This window comes from Oncorhynchus mykiss, chromosome 22 (genome assembly GCF_057628025.1).
Source record: "Oncorhynchus mykiss isolate SJ-2025 chromosome 22, ASM5762802v1, whole genome shotgun sequence".
Classification (NCBI taxonomy): domain Eukaryota; kingdom Metazoa; phylum Chordata; class Actinopteri; order Salmoniformes; family Salmonidae; genus Oncorhynchus; species Oncorhynchus mykiss.
In genome coordinates, this window is record NC_143043.1 from 44,995,527 (window position 1) to 45,017,134 (window position 21,608).

General features: G+C 44.6%; 2 protein-coding genes across 15 annotated transcripts in view; both read right to left on the bottom strand.

The window, feature by feature from the left end:
• The window catches only part of LOC110501861 (band 4.1-like protein 5), a 47,693-nt gene extending 43,921 nt beyond the window's left edge, over positions 1 to 3,772 (bottom strand). For 5 of the 7 annotated variants that reach the window (XM_036959297.2, XM_036959295.2, XM_036959294.2 and 2 more), the window contains exons 1-2: positions 3,468 to 3,772; positions 1,415 to 1,616 (exon numbers count right to left, since the gene is read on the bottom strand). In XM_036959297.2, the coding sequence (XP_036815192.2) occupies positions 1,415 to 1,594 (180 nt within the window). In that variant the 5' untranslated portion in view covers positions 1,595 to 1,616; positions 3,468 to 3,772. Of the gene's footprint in view, positions 1 to 1,414; positions 1,617 to 2,089; positions 2,234 to 3,467 lie in introns of all 7 variants that reach the window. The other 2 variants (XM_090216158.1, XM_090216157.1) reach the window with 1 other exon arrangement.
• A 6,126-nt stretch (positions 3,773 to 9,898) lies between these two features.
• The window catches only part of LOC110502147 (tyrosine-protein phosphatase non-receptor type 4), a 109,401-nt gene continuing 97,691 nt past the window's right edge, over positions 9,899 to 21,608 (bottom strand). For 4 of the 8 annotated variants that reach the window (XM_036959300.2, XM_036959298.2, XM_090216151.1 and 1 more), the window contains 3 exons: positions 21,395 to 21,543; positions 18,109 to 18,244; positions 9,899 to 10,356 (listed from right to left, as the gene is read on the bottom strand). In XM_036959300.2, coding sequence (XP_036815195.1) covers positions 10,132 to 10,356; positions 18,109 to 18,244; positions 21,395 to 21,543 — 510 coding nt within the window. In that variant the 3' untranslated portion in view covers positions 9,899 to 10,131. The remainder of the gene's footprint in view (positions 10,357 to 18,108; positions 18,245 to 21,394; positions 21,544 to 21,608) is intronic. The other 4 variants (XM_090216153.1, XM_036959301.2, XM_090216154.1 and 1 more) reach the window with 1 other exon arrangement.

The window sequence follows — 21,608 nt, forward strand, 5'->3', positions numbered from 1 at the left end:
GAAGTGAAGAGGTTTCACTCTCCGCAAAATCTGTCCACATTTTTTATTTTTACCTTTATTTAACTAGGCGGAAATCAGTTAATAACAAATTCTTATTTTCAATGACGGCCTAGGAACAGTGGGTTAACTGTGGGCAGAATGACAGATTTGTTTGTACCTTGTCAGCTCGGGGATTTGAACTTGCAACCTTCCGGTTACTGGTCCAATGCTCTAACCACTAGGTTACCCTGCCGCCCTATAGGCTTATTTTTGACCTAAACTTGTCGCCTGCCTTCCGCCTTTGGGACAGCAACTCCCATTGTTAGGGTGGAGACATAAGCATCTCATCATTATATTCAGATCTCTAGTGTAAATGGGAAGGTGCACAGCACAGGAGCGAAGGAGACCAAAGTCCAAAAAGACAACATGAGACAAACACTCATAAAAATTACAATACCAAAAATACTTGCAATGCAGGCATATGGAACATGGCGCAAAAACATATACAAATTAATTTGATATATCGCTCAGACCTAGTAGGTCATGTGACCAGGTGTGCTGTAGAGGGGTCATGGAATGATTTACCAGTGATCAACAGCACTCACAACACCACACAGTCATATACATATACACACACTGGCATGCAGGTCTAATGCCAAGACCGGAGAGGAACTCTCTCAGTAACAGCACACTGAGACGAGGGCAATGAGCTAGTAGCTACCATATTCTCCACCTCACCCTGAGAACAGGTCCACAACATGACCAGGATCTCAGAGCAATGGAAGGAGCAGGATCTCAGAGCAATGGAAAGATCAGGATCTCAGAGCAATGGAAAGATCAGGATCTCAGAGCAATGGAAAGAGCAGGATCTCAGAGCAATGGAAAGAGCAGGATCTCAGAGCAATGGAAAGAGCAGGATCTCAGAGCAATGGAAAGAGCAGGATCTCAGAGCAATGGAAAGAGCAGGATCTCAGAGCAATGGAAGGAGCAGGATCTCAGAGCAATGGAAGGAGCAGGATCTCAGAGCAATGGAAGGAGCAGGATCTCAGAGCAATGGAAGGAGCAGGATCTCAGAGCAATGGAAGGAGCAGGATCTCAGAGCAATGGAAGGAGCAGGATCTCAGAGCAATGGAAGGAGCAGGATCTCAGAGCAATGGAAAGAGCTGGTCACTAAGTACTATACAGCAGAACCATATGCATGGGAATGGACTGAAACCAGCACCAATGGCACACAGAGAGCATCAGCCTCAGGGCACCTGGCATGACCAAAAACATGTGCCTGCTCTGTCCTTCCATTTAAAATAGCTTTTGAAAGCCTTGTACCAATTATTCACTCGTTTACTTCCTCATGGGGTGTACCTTGACATCAGTTGAAACTCAAACAACAGGTTAGGTATTCAGAATCTTTCCCATTGTGTTGTGTGTAAAGTCTCACCGCTAGGTCCACACTGACGTCTGTGCCGTCCAGCATTGACACACAGCAGGTGATGACAGACTTGGAGTCCCCGGCAGCAGGGATGTGTGTGGTGGCCCGCTGGGCCTCTCTCAACCGGGCCTTGTCAGCATGCTTACGGATGGACTGCCGGCCCAGCGTTCGGCGGAGGAAACTCAGCATGGTTGGGCCTGGTGAACACTACCTGCACATGCGAGAGAAAGCATTAAATGATACAGATCGGTTGAGTTCCTCAATCAGATCGTGATGTTAAAAGGTGGACTGCAGCTTTGTTTGAACTTTTCCCGTTGAAAAGCGATATCACAAGTATACAGTTGAAGTCAGAAGTTTACATACACTTAGGTTGGAGTCATTAAAACTCATTTTATCAACCACTCCACACATTTCTTGTTAACAAACTGTAGTTTTGGCAAGTCGGTTAGGACATCTACTTTGGCAATGACAAGTATTTTTTTCCAACAATTGTTTACATACAGATTATTTCACTATATCAAAATTCAAGTGGGTCAGAAGTTTAAATACACTAAGTTAACTGTGCCTTTAAACAGCTTGGAAAATTCCATAAAACGATGTCATGGCTTTAGAAGCTTCTGATAGGCTAATTGACATAATTTGACTCAATTGGAGGTGTACCTGTGAATGTATTTCAAGGCCTACCTTCAAACTCAGTGCCTTTTTGCTTGACATCATGGGAAAATTAAAAGAAATCAGCCAAGACCTCAGGAAAAAGAATTGTAGACCTCCACAAGTCTGGTTCATCCTTGGGAGCAATTTCCAAACGCCTGAAGGTTCCACGTTCATCTATACAAACAATAGTACGCAAGTATAAACACCATGGGACCACGCAGCCATCATACCGCTCAGGAAGGAGACACGTTCTGTCTCCTAGAGATTAACGTACTTTGGTGTGAAAAGTGCAAATCAATCCCAGAACAACAGCAAAAAAAATGTGGATATATTGAAGCAACATCAAGACAACAGTCAGGAAGTTAAAGCTTGGTCGCAAATGGGTCTTCCAAATGGACAATGACACCAAGCATACTTCCAAAGTTGTGGCAAAAAGTCAAGGTATTGGAGTGGCCATCACAAAGCCCTGACCTCAATCCTATAGAACATTTGTGGGCAGAACTGAAAACGTGTGTGTGAGCAAGGAGGCCGAAAAACCTGACTCAGTTACACCATTTCTGTCAGGAGAAATGGGCCACAATTCACCCAACTTATTGTGGAAAGCTTGTGGAAGGCTACCTGAAACGTTTGACCCAAGTTAAACAATTTAAAGGCAATGCTACCAAATACTAATTGAGTATTTGTAAACTTCAGACCCACTGGGAATGTGATGAATGAAATTAAAAACTGAAATAAATCATTCTCGCTACTATTATTCTGACATTACACATTCTTAAAATAAAGTGGTGATCCTAACTGACTTAAAACAGGTAATTTTTAATCGTATTAAATGTCAGGAATTGTGAAAAACTGAGTTTAAATGTATTTGGCTAAGGTGTATGTAAACTTCCGACTTCAACTGTACACACACTAAAGTACAAAATAGCTATTTTTTTTGTTCAGTCTGTTAAATACAGTGACAGAAGCCGCATCAGTATACGTCTGAGGAACACATCAAATATAAAATTGTGTGACTCATATCACAGCAACTAAGTTCTCTTCTCGGCCTATTACTTTTTTACAATGTTATGTAGACTCCCCACAAATAGTTGTTGTTGCTCCAAATGGCTTGGCAATGAAGTTGGGAAGAAACACTAACTTAACTACTGTTAGCAATATGCAGGTTATTCGCCATGACATAACTACATCCAATTGGGCTGAAAAGGTGACAATTTTACATAAACGTTATGGACTGACAATTTGGACTAACGTTACCTATTATTAGTGAAGTTACTGTAGTGAGCTAGAATGATCTGCCCCAATAAATACCGTATAACGTTACTAACCTAGCTTTGGGACAAAACATCGTGAGCCTGTGGGACAGACGAACCCATCATGAACGACAGCAACAGGGTTAAAAAGCCGTTACCTATTGTGAGGATGCTGAAGCGACAGATGAAACAAGTCCGACATTCACACTTGCTGCTGTCGCCGATGGCCACTTGTAGATCCGAAAGTCCTATACTATAAGCAATACTCACAAAATACTTGCCGATATCTAAAATAATAACCAAACCACTTGCCTGGTCCACCTTCACAAAGTAAAACTAATACGTGTCCATGGTTGACATGTAGTCTTACTAGCGTTACAATAATTCCTACTCGATACGCGAGACAATTTTCACAAGTCCCAAGAGAAGTGGGAGGCAAAGCACACAATTCCCCTCAGGAAATGACGTCGAAATAAATCCCTAACAAAACTGCGATTTGCATTTAAAGGGACACTTGGGTGTTTCTATAATCATGAAAATGAAATAGTAAAAGAAATACGTCCTCCCAACTTCACACTATCATATGGTGTTGTTTCAGATTATGCCCATTTTATCATGCATCAAATCGCATACACATATTTACGTTAGTAGACCTTATTGCGGGTGTAGGAAAAATCGGAGACCAAAGTATAATATATATACACATACACGGCATTCGGAAAGTATTCAGACCCCTTGACTTTCCACATTGTTACGTTACAGCCCTATTCTAAACTTTTCCTCATCAATCAACACACAATAGCCCATAATGACAAAGTTTCTCCCATTCTTCTCTGCAGATCCTCTCAAGCTCTGTCAGGTTGGATGGGGAGCGTCGCTGCACAGCTATTTTCAGGTCTCTCCAGAGATGTTTGATCAGGTTCAAGTCCGGGCTCTCCTTGAGCCACGGAAGGACATTCAGAGACCTGTCCCGAAGTCACTCCTGCATTGTCTTGGCTGTGTGCTTAGGGTTGTTGTCCTGTTGTATGGTGAACCGTCGCCCTAGACTAAGGTCCTGAGCACTCTGGAGTGGGTTTTCATCAAGGATCTCTGTACTTTGCTCCGTTCTTCTTTCCATCAATCCTGACTAGTCTCACAAGCCCTGCTGCTGAAAAAAAAATCCCCACCACGGGCAATTAATTTGACACCTTGGTTTTTGCTGTTACATGCACTGTCAACTGAGGGACCTTATTTAGACAGGTTATTCACACACTAGAATACAGTACATACATATGAAGTGGGTGAAACAGTATGTAGACATGATTAAAGTGACCAGTGTTCCATGTCAATGTACTGTACATAGGCAGCAGCCTCCAACGTGAAGGGTTGAGTAACCGGGTGGTAAGCGCATAGTGACAGTGACTAAAATTCAGGGCAGGGTACTGGGCAGAGGTCAGCTCGTCATGACTATTTAAAAGTCTGATGGACATGAGATTGAAAAACAGCTTCTGTCTCGGTCCCAGCTTTGATGCAACTGTACTGACCTCACCTTCTGGATGGTAGCGAGGTGAACAGGCCGTGGCTCAGGTGGTTGATCTTGATTTTTTTGGCCTTCCTGTGACACCGGCTGCTGTAGATGTCCTGGAGGACAGGCAGTGTGCTCCCGGTGATGCATTGGGAAGACCGCAGACTGCACCACCCCCTGGAGAGCCCTGCGGTTGCAGACGGTACAGTTGTCGTACCAGGTGGTGATACAGCCCGACAGGATGCTCTCAATGGTGCATCTATAAAAGTTTGTGAGGGTCTAAGGGGCCAAGCCAAATTTCTTCAGCCTCCTGAGGTTGAAGAGGCACTGTTGCACCTTCTTTAACCACACTGTCTGTGTGAGTTCCTCAATCTCAATGTTTTTAAACTGCATCATGTCAGGGTAAAACATGTCTTTTTGAAAAAAGAAAAACTAAATATCTACTGCGTGATTCCTCTCCATTTAACAACAGCGCCACTTACTGACCATGTTGACGGCCTATTTATTGCCTTACCTCTCTTATCCTACCTCATTTGCACATGCTGTATATAGATTTTTCTACTGTAGTATTGATTGTAACTGTGTTACTGTGTGTGTCAAACTGCTTTGCTTTATCTTGGCCAGGTCGCAGTTGTAAATGAGAACTTGTTCTCAACTAGCCTACCTGGTTAAATAAAGGTGTTCTCAACTAGCCTACCTGGTTAAATAAAGGTGTTCTCAACTAGCCTACCTGGTTAAATAAAGGTGTTCTCAACTAGCCTACCTGGTTAAATAAAGGTGTTCTCAACTAGCCTACCTGGTTAAATAAAGGTGAAATAAAAAATAAAATAAATTAAAATGGCTTCAGTGTGATCTTCATGAATGTGTCATCCATCATATGCCCTAGAAGAAAAATAAACACACACCTATTTAGGCGAGGTGCTGGCTAGCGGAGTAGAAAACTTGAAAATACTTGCGGCTCTCTCTTATCATCATATGCCCTGCCATGGATATCCAGACCGTACCTGTGCACTCCATTCCAACATGCTCAATGCGTAACTTAAAAGCAGACACAAAGCAAACAGGGAAATATGTCTAATTGAGGCTATTGGAACGTGGGAGGTTGATCACCTACAAGTAGAAATGCTATTATTTTAGGCTTCTTACATTTATGCTATCAATGCATCAGTCACACTTCTGAAATGTAGAATTTGGAATACAGTTGTGTGTGTGTGTGTGTGTGTGTGTGTGTGCTAAGTAAACATAACATCAATCTACTATCAAAACATTGCATTGACCTCACTGTTGCAGTGTGGAAAAGCAACGTCATTAATGTACAGTTGAAGATTTCAATTTCGCTTCGATTTTTAAAACACAAGTTCGGCATTCTCTATATAAAAACATTTTAACTCACAAATCATTTTCCCTTTTATTTTAAAGATTTTTTTTTTATATACACACAACATTGTATTTACATGGTCTAGTATATTTACAAAACATTAACAAGTGGCACTGTGTAGTTTGGAGTTTTGGTTCCCTACAGGTGTCTTAAAAAACAAATTCAATGATAAATAAAAATTCTACACCACTTTCAGTTTCTGACATACTCAGTAGCGAGCATGGCTACCCAGTCATCTGCAAAGTGCTGTCCATTCTTAAGCAAGAACTGTGGTTTCAGTTTTACAAAAAATACAACTCATCCACCCTCCAATACCTACCCCACTTCCCTTCCCTCTTGCTTCCAAACAGAACCCCACAGTACCCTCGATACGCTATCACAACACACATCTCAATGCTGGACATTCATGATAATTAACATTTGATGATTCTGGAAACCCAAGTCTTGTATGTGGAATTCTGTAGTGTGGACTTTTTGATGCGCCATCATAAAACTCTCAGGCAAAAGAGTGAGTGGGCTCCATGTATGATCAAACATTAAAATAATAATAATAATAATCAAATGAGGGTTTTGTGGATTCCACACAACGGGCTGATGACCCACCGTAGCGGCCCGTGAGAGAGAATTTACTGTACGGGCTTCTGACAGCGTGGACACGTTGGTCACAATGTGCTCACGTCCAATGCACCTGCTATAGATGCATCACAGTCTACTCAGCAGGTCAAGAAGATGGAACTAGGGCAAATTAGTTTACAAGAAAGCAGGCTTCAATCCTGGTATCCAATATTGAGCTAGAAATGACGACCAGCTTAAGGTGAAATGGTAGGGGGTTCGCTGATGGTTACACAGACACAGCATCACCACAGGCAGGGCATAATACATACACACAACAGAAACTGCTAAAGATACACATGCATGCTGCACTCTCTCACCCATACACCCCCCCCCCCCCCCCCCCAACACACACACTAAAAATACACATGCATGCTGCACTCTCTCACCCATACACCCCCCCCCCCCAACACTAAAAATACACATGCATGCTGCACTCTCTCACCCATACACCCCCCCCCCCCCAACACACACACTAAAAATACACATGCATGCTGCACTCTCTCACCCATACACCCCCCCCCCCCCCCAACACACACACTAAAAATACACATGCATGCTGCACTCTCTCACCCATACACCCCCCCCCCCCCAACACACACACTAAAAATACACATGCATGCTGCACTCTCTCACCCATACACCCCCCCTCCCCCCCCAACACACACACTAAAAATACACATGCATGCTGCACTCTCTCACCCATACACCCCCCCCCCCCCAACACACACACTAAAAATACACATGCATGCTGCACTCTCTCACCCATACACCCCCCCCCCCCCCCCCAACACACACACTAAAAATACACATGCATGCTGCACTCTCTCACCCATACACCCCCCCCCCCCCAACACACACACTAAAAATACACATGCATGCTGCACTCTCTCACCCATACACCCCCCCCCCCCCCAACACACACACTAAAAATACACATGCATGCTGCACTCTCTCACCCATACACCCCCCCCCCCCCAACACACACACTAAAAATACACATGCATGCTGCACTCTCTCACCCATACACCCCCCCTCCCCCCCCAACACACACACTAAAAATACACATGCATGCTGCACTCTCTCACCCATACACCCCCCCCCCCCCAACACACACACTAAAAATACACATGCATGCTGCACTCTCTCACCCATACACCCCCCCCCCCCCCCCAACACACACACTAAAAATACACATGCATGCTGCACTCTCTCACCCATACACCCCCCCCCCCCCCCCCAACACACACACTAAAAATACACATGCATGCTGCACTCTCTCACCCATACACCCCCCCCCCCCCAACACACACACTAAAAATACACATGCGTGTGTGCTGCACTCTCCCACATCGCGCATCGGAGAGGGTGCCAAGATGCCAGCAGCCAGGTAACCAAACAAAGCAAGAAAGACTCTTTCATGAGAAGAAGAGTAGCTCAAACTAAACATGCTGATAACTCCAATACAAGAGCTGATGACAATGTGAACACAGTTGAACCAGTGTGAAAAGAAGGACACCTCTTGTTGCGGGATGCTGATAACTCCAATACAAGAGTTGATGACAATGTGAACACAGTTGAACCAGTGTGAAAAGAAGGACACCTCTTGTTGCGGGATGCTGATAACTCCAATACAAGAGCTGATGACAATGTGAACACAGTTGAACCAGTGTGAAAAGAAGGACACCTCTTGTTGCGGGATGCTGATAACTCCAATACAAGAGCTGATGACAATGTGAACACAGTTGAACCAGTGTGAAAAGAAGGACACCTCTTGTTACGGGATGCTGATAACTCCAATACAAGAGCTGATGACAATGTGAACACAGTTGAACCAGTGTGAAAAGAAGGACACCTCTTGTTACGGGATGCTGATAACTCCAATACAAGAGCTGATGACAATGTGAACACAGTTGAACCAGTGTGAAAAGAAGGACACCTCTTGTTGCGGGATGCTGATAACTCCAATACAAGAGCTGATGACAATGTGAACACAGTTGAACCAGTGTGAAAAGAAGGACACCTCTTGTTGCGGGATGCTGATAACTCCAATACAAGAGCTGATGACAATGTGAACACAGTTGAACCAGTGTGAAAAGAAGGACACCTCTTGTTGCGGGATGCTGATAACTCCAATACAAGAGCTGATGACAATGTGAACACAGTTGAACCAGTGTGAAAAGAAGGACACCTCTTGTTGCGGGATGCTGATAACTCCAATACAAGAGCTGATGACAATGTGAACACAGATGTTTGAGTGAAGCATGTCATAACATGTCATAACATGTCATAACTGTGTTGGGTACAAGTACTACAAATGCCCAGTAATTTGTACCTAAAACATTCTACGTGATTATCATCTCCAATAAACAATAATGTGTTTTAAAAACTCTAACTACCATTTGAAATATGTCAAAAGGGGGGAGGTGGGGTTTCTAATCATTATTGGTTGGATGCTCTTGGTATTCTCTACATTCTTTAGAGACAGACACACGAACAAAGACAGAGAGGAACGTAACTTAAGATTGTTTTACGGTTGAGCCTCCCCTCAGTGGCTGTGGACTTTGTCAAATTGCTTAGAGTAGATCGTCCCCCTGTCTTGACACAGTAAACAGCTCTAAAAGTTGACCAACTAGACAGTTTAACATGCCAATCAATGCCCATCAATGGCTCCTTGTTTGTTCTATGCAAAAACCAAGGCATAGCGCCACATCAGCCACAAGGTTAGCTAGGGGTAGACACAAAGTGCTCTGATGTGTAGTGTCTGAATTTGTCAAAAGCTCAAATATATAATAAATTAAACCACTTTTTTTCATTAAAAAGTAAAGAATGACAACGTTTACTACCTATGATTTCATTTGGGATGCCTGAAGCTAAGACTCACTCTAACATACACGTTGTTCAATGGACAGGGTTTGACAAACTAAAAACACAATAAATATTATTAGAAAAGTATATGGCGTCTCTCGTTGGACCGGAGGGACAGAGAAGAAAAGACGGCAGATTCATTTGGAGGGGCTTATCGATCACTCTTAAAAACACTCCCTCTCTCACAGCCCCGCCCAGTCATTGTACTTACGGCACTACTACAGCAATTTCACCATGTTTTAAATGTCTTTTTTTTAATTATTAACCCTGAACACACAATACCCCTAACGGTACCTATTCAACATCACTGGATTCATTTGTCCATGACTTTCAGTTTTTTGTTTTTTTTGACGGCGTAAAGTGCAACAGTGCTTTGTTCTCTCCTCGGCCCATAGCGGTAAGCATGGCAACCAGGGCTCCACCTCCTGGCGCTGCGCTGACCCAGGTCAGGTCAAAGGGGTCAGGGTTCAGGGCAATCGCTGGTTGCGCTAGTCTCACTCGTCACACTGGTCACACTAGCGCTAACACTAACGCTAACATCCTCTTCCTCCTCTTCTTCCTCCTCCTCTCCTACTGCTTCTCCTCCATTTTCTTCTTCTCTCTGGTAAAGGGTGGGCTTCAGGGGTTTGACCAGGCCTTCCTTATAGACCCTCAAGATGGCTTCACACACAAACTTGTACTGGCTCTGAGGACACAGAAGAGAAAGAGAGAGGGGGAAGGAAGAGAATGTCAACAACATTAGGAGCCAATGGCAAGGCATGAGCAAAGGAGCCAGGACAGCCAGTGATTGGGATACAGAGGGAGCCAGGCGTGAATAAACTTCCCTGAGGTGGGTAATGCAGTTGTGTGTGTCGCAAATGTGTCTGCGCGTATGTACACTGTTTATGTCAGTGTGTGTCTGTGTACTAAGAAAAGGGTGTGTTGTGTGGGTGTGTGTGCATGTGCACACACACAGTTCAGTGTGCATGACAGGAGAAAGGGAGGCCTCTCTCTTCCCCTAGTGCCATTATCTTCCACCTATTTCTCCCGGACCCTGAGGGTGTCCTAGCCTCATTAGCGCTCAGCATATTCTAATGAAATTACCGCTGCAGCAGCTTCTCTACCCCCGCTACCCTGGTTCTGAGCACGGGGCCAAATTGTACTCATGTGAAGTTCTTCAGAGACTGAGAAGAGAGTGTGCTTCCCAAACGGCACCCTATTCCCTATATAGTGCACTACTTTTGACCAGGGTCAATAGCTTTCTAACTTTCTCACATCATTTTTGAAGATTTATTCAGGATTATTCGTAATCACGGCAGCATTATGATTGCGTGCTATGAATATGGAACCAAATACTTCACTTTTTACTACTTTAATACCAGTGAGTGGAGCTGGAGCAGAGCGAGGAGCTTGCCCCATTTGACTGAAAGCTGGGCCTTCTCGCACGGTCCAGTAGCGCTCACTTAACGAGCTTTTGCCCGGCCCAGCATGCATTTGTTGTTTACTTGTGTGCTGCTGGTTTTTATTTATATTTTTTTTATATCTTTATTTAACTAGGCAAATCAGTTAAGAACAAATTCTTATTTTCAATGACAGCCTAGTGGGTTAACTGCCTTGGCAGAACGACAGATTTTTACCTTGTCAGCTCGGGGATTCGATCTTGCAACCTTTCGGTTACTCTCGGTCCAAAGCTCTAACCACTAGGCTACCCTGCCGCCCCTATAGCCCCTTGCTTTAGACACTGTCATGGAGTATGTTAAATATCTGTTATAAAAGGTGACTTACAAAGATGAGGAGGACCAAGAGCAAGAGAGGCAGTGCAGAGATGCGGTGACTAAAGAATCCTTGTGGAAAGACGGTTATCCTGAAAGCATGACGCGTACATGCCAACAGAAAGGAACGAGGAGGGAAGCTACCTAAGGGTGTCATTGTAGCAAAGTATTTATAAACAAAAAATCCGATCTCTTAAAAGTTTAGTTCATTTTCATTCTATTCTATATACACAATAGGTCATCATTGGTTCTTCTGTTCTTATAGCAAAAAAACCCTACTTAATTTACATGTTGCTTACGAGTGCATTTCACACTGCTTTTGGATTATATTTGGATTTTAAGGCTCGTATGAATTTCCTGCTTAATATAATGTTTGTGTCAACATCGCAAATCAACTGCATTATAATTAGGTAACACTTGAACTTCAACCAGTAAAACGTCTCTTTGGCTAGATTTTGCTACGGCCGATATCAATGAGCCTTAGCATTCTAGCTAACTGCTGCTGCATCCAAAATAGGTATTTTGCAGTGATCACGACCAAATATAATCTTGGCGACTGTTCAAGCCAGAATAAAAACATCATTATAAGTAAATCAAATCAAATTTTATTTGTCACATACACATGGTTAGCAGATGTTAATGCGAGTGTAGTGAAATGCTTGTGCTTCTAGTTCCGACAATGCAGTAATAACCAACGAGTAATCTAACTAACAATTCCAAAAACTACTACCTTAGTACCTTAGACACAAGTGTAAAGGGATAAAGAATATGTACATAAAGATATATGAATGAGTGATGGTACAGAACGGCATAGGCAAGATGCAGTAGATGGTATAGAGTACAGTATATACATATGAGATGAGTAATGTAGGGTATGTAAGCATATAAAAGTGGCATTGTTTAAAGTGGCTAGTGATACATATATTACATAAAGATGGCAAGATGCAGTAGATGGTATGAGTACAGTATATACATATGAGATGAATAATGTAGGGTATGTAAACATTATATTAAGTGGCATTGTTTAAAGTGACTAGTGATACATTTTTTACATCAATTCCCATTATTAAAGTGGCTGGAGTTGAGTCAGTATGTTGGCAGCAGCCACTCAATGTTGGTGATGGCTGTTTAACAGTCTGATGACCTTGAGATAGAAGCTGTTTTTCAGTCTCTCGGTCCCAGCTTTGATGCACCTGTACTGACCTCGCCTTCTGGGTGGTAGAGGGGTGAACAGGCAGTGGCTCGGTGGTTGTTGTCCTTGATGATCTTTATGGCCTTCCTGTGACATCGGGTGGTGTAGGTGTCCTGGAGGGCAGGTAGTTTGCCCCCTGTGATGCGTTGTGCAGACCTCACTACCCTCTGGAGAGCCTTACGGTTGTGGGCAGAGCAGTTGCCGTACAGCCTCCTGAGGTTGAAGAGGTCCTGCTGCGCCTTCTTCACAACGCTGTCTGTGTGGGTGGACCAATTCAGTTTGTCCGTGATGTGTATGCCGAGGAACTTAAAAAAACGTACTACCCTCTCCACTACTGTCCCGTCGATGTGGATAGGGGGGTGTTCCCTCTGCTGTTTCCTGAAGTCCACAATCATCTCCTTAGTTTTGTTGACGTTGAGTGTGAGGTTATTTTCCTGACACCAAACTCCGAGGGCCCTCACCTCCTCCCTGTAGACAGTCTCGTCGTTGCATGGCCACGCAGTCGTGGGTGAACAGGGAGTACAAGAGAGGGCTGAGAATGCACCCTTGTGGGGCCCCAGTGTTGAGGATCAGCGGGGTGGAGATGTTGTTACCTACCCTCACCACCTGGGGGCAGCCCGTCAGGAAGTCCCGTACCCAGTTGCACAGGGCAGGGTCGAGACCCAGGGTCTCGAGCTTGATGACGAGTTTGGAGGGTACTATGGTGTTAAATGCTGAGCTGTAGTCAATGAACATCATTCTCACATAGGTATTCCTCTTGTCCAGATGGGTTAGGGCAGTGTGCAGTGTGGTTGCGTCGTCTGTGGACCTATTGGGGCGGTAAGCAAATTGGAGTGGGTCTAGGGTGTCAGGTAGGGTGGAGGTGATATGGTCCTTGACTAGTCTCTCAAAGCACTTCATGATGACGGAAGTGAGTGCTACGGGGCGGTAGTCGTTTAGCTCAGTTACCTTAGCTTTTTTGGGAACAGGAACAATGGTGGCCCTCTTGAAGCATGTGGGAACAGCAGACTGGGATAAGGATTGATTGAATATGTCCGTAAACACACCAGCCAGCTGGTCTGCGCATGCTCTGAGGATGCGGATGGGGATGCCGTCTGGGCCTGCAGCATTGCGAGGGTTAACACGTTTAAATGTTTTACTCACGTCGGCTGCAGTGAAGGAGAGCCCGCAGGTTTTGGTAGCGGGCCGTGTCAGAGGCACTGTATTGTTCTCAAAGTTTAGTCTGTCTGGGAGCAAGACATCCTGGTCCGTGACGGGGCTGGTTTTCTTTTTGTAATCTGTGATTGACAGTAGACCCTGCCACGTACCTCGTGTCTGAGCCGTTGAATTGCGACTCTACTTTGTCTCTATACTGACACTTAGCTTGTTTGATTGCCTTGCGGAGGGAATAGCTACACTGTTTGTATTCGGTCATGTTTCCGGTCACCTTATCCTGGTTAAAAGCAGTGGTTCGCGCTTTCAGTTTTGTGCGAATGCTGCCAATCAACCAATCCACGGTCTCTCGTTTGGGAATGTATATGAGTATATGAAGAAATAAAGGGTCTATTATCCCTTTCAAGAACCTTTCCGTTTTAATAGGGTTGTTTGAACTAAACCCCTTCAGGCATACAAACAGAGAAACTATTACAAAAATAATATAAAAAACGACACATCCCTGCCCAGTCTGGCAAGAGTGGCCCAAAGGGTGTTCAGCATCCGCAGTGGCTCTGCGAGCACCGAGAGGGTATTCACTGGTGCTGGCCTGCTCTCAGAGTACCATCGCATGAGACTCTGGCTAAACTCATGTTTCTAAAAACGAATTCAAAAGGCACTGTAGATGGAGCCTAATAAGGCATTTTTAAATGTAATGTGCATTTCATTCTAAGTAAGTCCCAGCCTATATGTGCCATTTATAGACTATAATGATTGAATACAACAAAATGTTGATTAAATTCTGAGCGCGTTATGTCCCTACCAGCCTAGTGTGTCACATTCACAAATGTATTTATTTGTAGGCTATAGCCTTGAAATAATTTAAATAATATGGCCTAAATAATAAATTTTTGTTCCTTCTTAGGCTCCTTGTCTGGCTCCTATTCAGAGTGTTTATAATGATGTTTAATACGACATGTAGCCTATTTGAAATGATGAACGCTTCTTAGTCCCCTTTTCCTGTTGTTTATTATAATACTTTTCATTCAAATCATATGGTTTGGTTTCAATACTACAAAAGCAAATGGTAGGTCCAGGTCGTCATAAAAATAGATGGGGTGTTGGTTAAATGGTGATTTTAATGAATGGAGTGATTTGGGAAAGGATGTGGAGCAATCGGTGTGCACGCAGCGCTCCCACGAGCACGCAGCGCTCCCACGAGCACGCAGCGCTCCCACGAGCACGCAGCGCTCCCACGAGCACGCAGCGCTCCCACGAGCACGCAGCGCTCCCACGAGCACGCAGCGCTCCCACGAGCACGCAGCGCTCCCACGAGCACGCAGCGCTCCCACGAGCACGCAGCGCTCCCACGAGCACGCACCGCTCCCACGAGCACGCACCGCTCCCACGAGCACGCAGCGCTCCCACGAGCACGCAGCGCTCCCACGAGCACGCAGCGCTCCCATGAGCACGCACCGCTCTCATGAGCACGCACCGCTCCCATGAGCACGCACCGCTCCCATGAGCACGCACCGCTCCCATGAGCACGCACCGCTCCCATGAGCACGCACCGCTCCCATGAGCGATGAGAGGGATTTCAAACCGCTCAACTCCACTCACATACCCTGTTAAATACGAATGTAAGCAAATTTGTTCCCATACATTTGGTCCCCTAAAATGGGTTGATGTTGTACAAAATGTGCTGTGATTTCTAAACGGTTCACGCCGATATGGATGAAAATACCCTCAAATTAAAGAGGACAGTCCTCACTTTAGATTTGAAATTATACAATGACGTTAAAGTGCTGAAGTATAGAGCCAAAACAACAAAGAATGTGTCTCTGTCCCAATACTTTGAGCTCAATGTATATACGGTATTATACTGTAGCCCAGACTCAATACCAGAGAACCCAGCGAAAAAAATCCTTACACCTAGTCTAAAAATGGGAATCTGGAGAGACAATGGCATTCTCATGGCACAAGAGATTATCACTGGTAGACTGTAACAATGGAAAGTCTACCACTGACAATACAACAAGGATGAATAAAACATCTTCCTAGTAGGATGACCCTCTCCTTTCAGGTAGTAACACTGTTCTATTCTACACTGTGCTCCATCTGGTATTACTTAACACACCAACACAGATTGTTTCGGTTGTCTTCAGAGGCTAAACGGAGCCATCTTGGAGGAGGCGAGCCTGCCCAGAAAAGGAGGAGGAAGAAGAGAGCGTGAGGAGGAAAAGAGAAGGGGTAAAAGAGAGAGGAAGATGAAGAGAGAACTAGAGAGAGAGAGAGAGAACGAGAGAGAGAACTAGAGAGAGAGAGAACTAAGAGAGAGAGAGAACGAGAGAGAACTAGAGAGAGAGTGAACTAGAGAGAGAGAGAACGAGAGAACGAGAGAGAGAGAAGGAGAGAGAGAGAACGAGAGAGAGAGAGAGAACTAGAGAGAGAGAGAGAACTAGAGAGAGAGAGAGAACTAGAGAGAGAGAGAGAACTAGAGAGAGAGAGATAGAACTAGAGAGAGCGAGAGAGAGACAACTAGAGAGAGCGAGAGAGAGACAACTAGAGAGAGAGAGAGACACAACTAGAGAGAGAGAGAGAGACACAACTAGAGAGAGAGAGAGAGACACAACTAGAGAGAGAGAGAGAGAGACACAACTAGAGAGAGAGAGAGAGAGACAACTAGAGAGAGAGAGAGAGAGACAACTAGAGAGAGAGAGAGAGAGACAACTAGAGAGAGAGAGAGAGAGAGACAACTAGAGAGAGAGAGAGAGAGACAACTAGAGAGAGAGAGAGAGAGAGAGACAACTAGAGAGAGAGAGAGAGAGAGAGACAACTAGAGAGAGAGAGAGAGAGACAGCGCCACAGGTAACTTCCACAAAGCTGTGAACGATCTGAGAGACAAGGCAAGAAGGGCATTCTATGCCATCAAAAGGAACATAAATTTCAACATACCAATTAAGATTTGGCTAAAAATACTTGAATCAGTCATAGAGCCCATTGCCCTTTATGGTTGTACGGTCTGGGGTCCGCTCACCAACCAAGACTTCACAAAATGGGACAAACACCAAATTGAGACTCTGCACGCAGAATTCTGCAAAAATATCCTCCGTGTACAACGTAGAACACCAAATAATGCATGCAGAGCAGAATTAGGCCGATACCCACTAATTATCAAAATCCAGAAAAGAGCCGTTAAATTCTATAACCACCTAAAAGGAAGCGACTCCCAAACCTTCCATAACAAAGCCATCACCTACAGAGAGGTGAACCTGGAGAAGAGTCACCTAAGCAAGCTGGTCCTGGGGCTCTGTTCACAAACACAAACACACCCTCCAGAGCCCCAGGACAGAAGCACAATTAGACCCAACCAAATCATGAGAAAACAAAAAGATATTTACTTGACACATTGGAAAGAATTAACAAAAAAACAGAGCAAACTAGAATGCTATTTGGCCCTACACAGAGATTACACAGTGGCAGAATACCTGACCACTGTGACTGACCCAAAATTAAGGAAAGCTTTGACTATGTACAGACTCAGTGAGCATAGCCTTGCTATTGAGAAAGGCCGCCGTAGGCAGACATGGCTCTCAAGTGAAGACAGGCTATGTGCTCACTGCCCACAAAATGAGGTGGAAACTGAGCTGCACTTCCTAACCTCCTGCCCAATGTATGACCATATTAGAGAGACATATTTCCCTCAGATTACACAGATCCACAAAGAATTCGAAAACAAATCCAATTTTGATAAACTCCGATATCTACTGGGTGAAATTGCACAGTGTGCCATCACAGCAGCAAGATTTGTGACCTGTTGCCACGAGAAAAGGGCAACCAGTGAAGAACAAACACCATTGTAAATACAACCCATATTTATGCTTATTTATTTTATCTTGTGTCCTTTAACCATTTGTACATTGTTAAAACACTGTATATATATATATATATATAATATGACATTTGTAATGTCTTTATTGTTTTTGAAACTTCTGTATGTGTAATGTTTACTGTTAATTTATTGTTTATTTCACTTTATATATATTAACTTTATATATTATCTAGCTCACTTGCTTTGACAATGTTAACACGTTTCCCATGCCAATAAAGCCCTTGAATTGAATTGAGAGAGAGAACTAGAGAGAACTAGAGAGAGAGAGAACTAGAGAGAGAGAACTAGAGAGAGAGAGAGAGAGAGAGAGAGAACTAGAGAGAGAGAGAGAGAGAGAGAGAGAGAACTAGAGAGAGAGAGAGAGAACTAGAGAGAGAGAGAGAGAGAGAGAGAACTAGAGAGAGAGAGAGAGAGAAGGATGATTAATAGTAGGTTAGAAAAGGAGGATGAAGAAAAGAAAGGAGGACTTACAGGTGTCTGAATCATCATGGCTCTCTGGTCCCTCATGGTTCTGACTATGTCTAATGGATAGATGGGCTGACTGCACTCCATCAGGCACAACGCTGTCTCCATGGTGATGAGAACTCCCGTTCGGCCAATCCCTGCGCTGAGTGATGACACACAAGCGGGAGAGAAGGGGAGAGGAGGAGGAGAGGAGGGAAGGGGGGCGGAGGAAGAACAAACTCATGACATCATTTCTACCTTTTAAAACTCTCGAGTCAATTTCCGCAGCCCCGCTGAAATCCAATGAACATTGTAAAAAAATCCACATAAAAATCTGTCTGTTTAAACTAGATATCTGCATGGGCTGTATCTCAATCCACCGTATCCGTTGAAATCAGTCTTCTACATCTGCAGTGAAAGGAGGCAGAGCTAGTGGTGTTTGTTAGACCATGAGACATCCCGAAAATCAGTCTTCTACATCTGCAGTGAAAGGAGGCAGAGCTAGTGGTGTTTGTTAGACCATGAGACATCCCGAAAATCAGTCTTCTACATCTGCAGTGAAAGGAGGCAGAGCTAGTGGTGTTTGTTAGACCATGAGACTTCCCAGAAAAATCAGTCTTCTACATCTGCAGTGAAAGGAGGCAGAGCTAGTGGTGTTTGTTAGACCATGAGACATCCCGAAAATCAGTCTTCTACATCTGCAGTGAAAGGAGGCAGAGCTAGTGGTGTTTGTTAGACCATGAGACTTCCCAGAAAATCAGTCTTCTACATCTGCAGTAAAAGGAGGCAGAGCTAGTGGTGTTTGTTAGACCATGAGACTTCCCAGAAAAATCAGTCTTCTACATCTGCAGTGAAAGGAGGCAGAGCTAGTGGTGTTTGTTAGACCATGAGACTTCCCAGAAAAATCAGTCTTCTCAAGAGAACGGCTGTAGGATCCGAACGGTATGGCCCAAACTATTATGACCCCTCTACGGAAAGGTGAGTCTCTGTTGTTTTTCTCTACTCCGCCCCCACAAGCCTCAAGACTTGCCTGAAGGTTACCGGGTACCACTAAAAAAAAATGTATGGAAGTAGTTTAGCACCTAAAAAAAAATGTGTCAAAATAAATACAATAGTTTCCTGATCTATCTTGTATCTCTCAGATATAGAACAGACACTTCAGAACAAACTTCCTTTAGATGTTCTGGGGGACAATGTGTTTATCTAACAAAAAAACATGAAAATATATTTGTTTATACCTGAAGGGGTCCTAAAATATCAAATATCTAAATGATCCATGGTATGACCATCTTAAAACACTTCCATATGTTAACTCAGTAGAACCCCCTGCGGCTTAGACTCTAGAGGGTTAAATCAGTGGATAATTATTGTGTGTGTACTAAAGCAGTGTGTAGGAGTCTAGTAGAACAGTCAGACAGCTCCACTGGGCTGTGTACTACAGCAGTGTGTAGGAGTCTAGTAGAACAGTCAGACAGCTCCACTGGGCTGTGTACTACAGCAGTGTGCAGTGTGTAGGAGTCTAGTAGAACAGTCAGACAGCTCCACTGGGCTGTGTACTACAGCAGTGTGTAGGAGTCTAGTAGAACATTCAGACAGTTCCACTGGGCTGTGTACTACAGCAGTGTGTAGGAGTCTAGTAGAACAGTCAGACAGCTCCACTGGGCTGTGTACTACAGCAGTGTGTAGGAGTCTAGTAGAACATTCAGACAGTTCCACTGGGCTGTGTACTACAGCAGTGTGCAGTGTGTAGGAGTCTAGTAGAACAGTCAGACAGCTCCACTGGGCTGTGTACTACAGCAGTGTGTAGGAGTCTAGTAGAACAGTCAGACAGCTCCACTGGGCTGTGTACTACAGCAGTGTGCAGTGTGTAGGAGTCTAGTAGAACAGTCAGACAGCTCCACTGGGCTGTGTACTACAGCAGTGTGTAGGAGTCTAGTAGAACATTCAGACAGTTCCACTGGGCTGTGTACTACAGCAGTGTGTAGGAGTCTAGTAGAACAGTCAGACAGCTCCACTGGGCTGTGTACTACAGCAGTGTGTAGGAGTCTAGTAGAACATTCAGACAGTTCCACTGGGCTGTGTACTACAGCAGTGTGCAGTGTGTAGGAGTCTAGTAGAACAGTCAGACAGCTCCACTGGGCTGTGTACTACAGCAGTGTGTAGGAGTCTAGTAGAACAGTCAGACAGCTCCACTGGGCTGTGTACTACAGCAGTGTGTAGGAGTCTAGTAGAACAGTCAGACAGCTCCACTGGGCTGTGTACTACAGCAGTGTGTAGGAGTCTAGTAGAACATTCAGACAGCTCCACTGGGCTGTGTACTACAGCAGTGTGTAGGAGTCTAGTAGAACAGTCAGACAGCTCCACTGGGCTGTGTACTACAGCAGTGTGTAGGAGTCTAGTAGAACAGTCAGACAGCTCCACTGGGCTGTGTACTACAGCAGTGTGTAGGAGTCTAGTAGAACAGTCAGACAGTTCCACTGGGCTGTGTACTACAGCAGTGTGTAGGAGTCTAGTAGAACATTCAGACAGTTCCACTGGGCTGTGTACTACAGCAGTGTGTAGGAGTCTAGTAGAACATTCAGACAGCTCCACTGGGCTGTGTACTACAGCAGTGTGCAGTGTGTAGGAGTCTAGTAGAACATTCAGACAGTTCCACTGGGCTGTGTACTACAGCAGTGTGTAGGAGTCTAGTAGAACAGTCAGACAGCTCCACTGGGCTGTGTACTACAGCAGTGTGTAGGAGTCTAGTAGAACAGTCAGACAGTTCCACTGGGCTGTGTACTACAGCAGTGTGTAGGAGTCTAGTATAACAGTCAGACAGCTCCACTGGGCTGTGTACTACAGCAGTGTGTAGGAGTCTAGTAGAACAGTCAGACAGCTCCACTGGGCTGTGTACTACAGCAGTGTGTAGGAGTCTAGTAGAACATTCAGACAGTTCCACTGGGCTGTGTACTACAGCAGTGTGTAGGAGTCTAGTAGAACAGTCAGACAGCTCCACTGGGCTGTGTACTACAGCAGTGTGTAGGAGTCTAGTAGAACATTCAGACAGTTCCACTGGGCTGTGTACTACAGCAGTGTGTAGGAGTCTAGTAGAACAGTCAGACAGCTCCACTGGGCTGTGTACTACAGCAGTGTGTAGGAGTCTAGTAGAACATTCAGACAGTTCCACAAATAGGGAGAGGAGTAGCCTCTGTAGTTGAGACACAAGGGCTGAGGTCAGATCGAGGGATCCTGTGATGAGTTGTTTAGTGAAAACATAAGACCATTTCTTGCTATACATCTAAGGACGTATGTCATGCATTATGTTCCCTACCTGCAGTGGACCACCATGGGCTCATCCTTGCCGGCTCGTTTGCTTCGCACCAGGCTGACAAAGTCCAGGAAGTCCATGGAGTCATCGGGGACGCCATGGTCCGGCCAGGCCACGTACTGGATCTGGGTCAACTCCCGGACCTCCTCGCTCTGTCATCACACAACAGTACAGTCAGTGCAATGTTGCCATGACAACAAAAAAACAAAAAAAGACT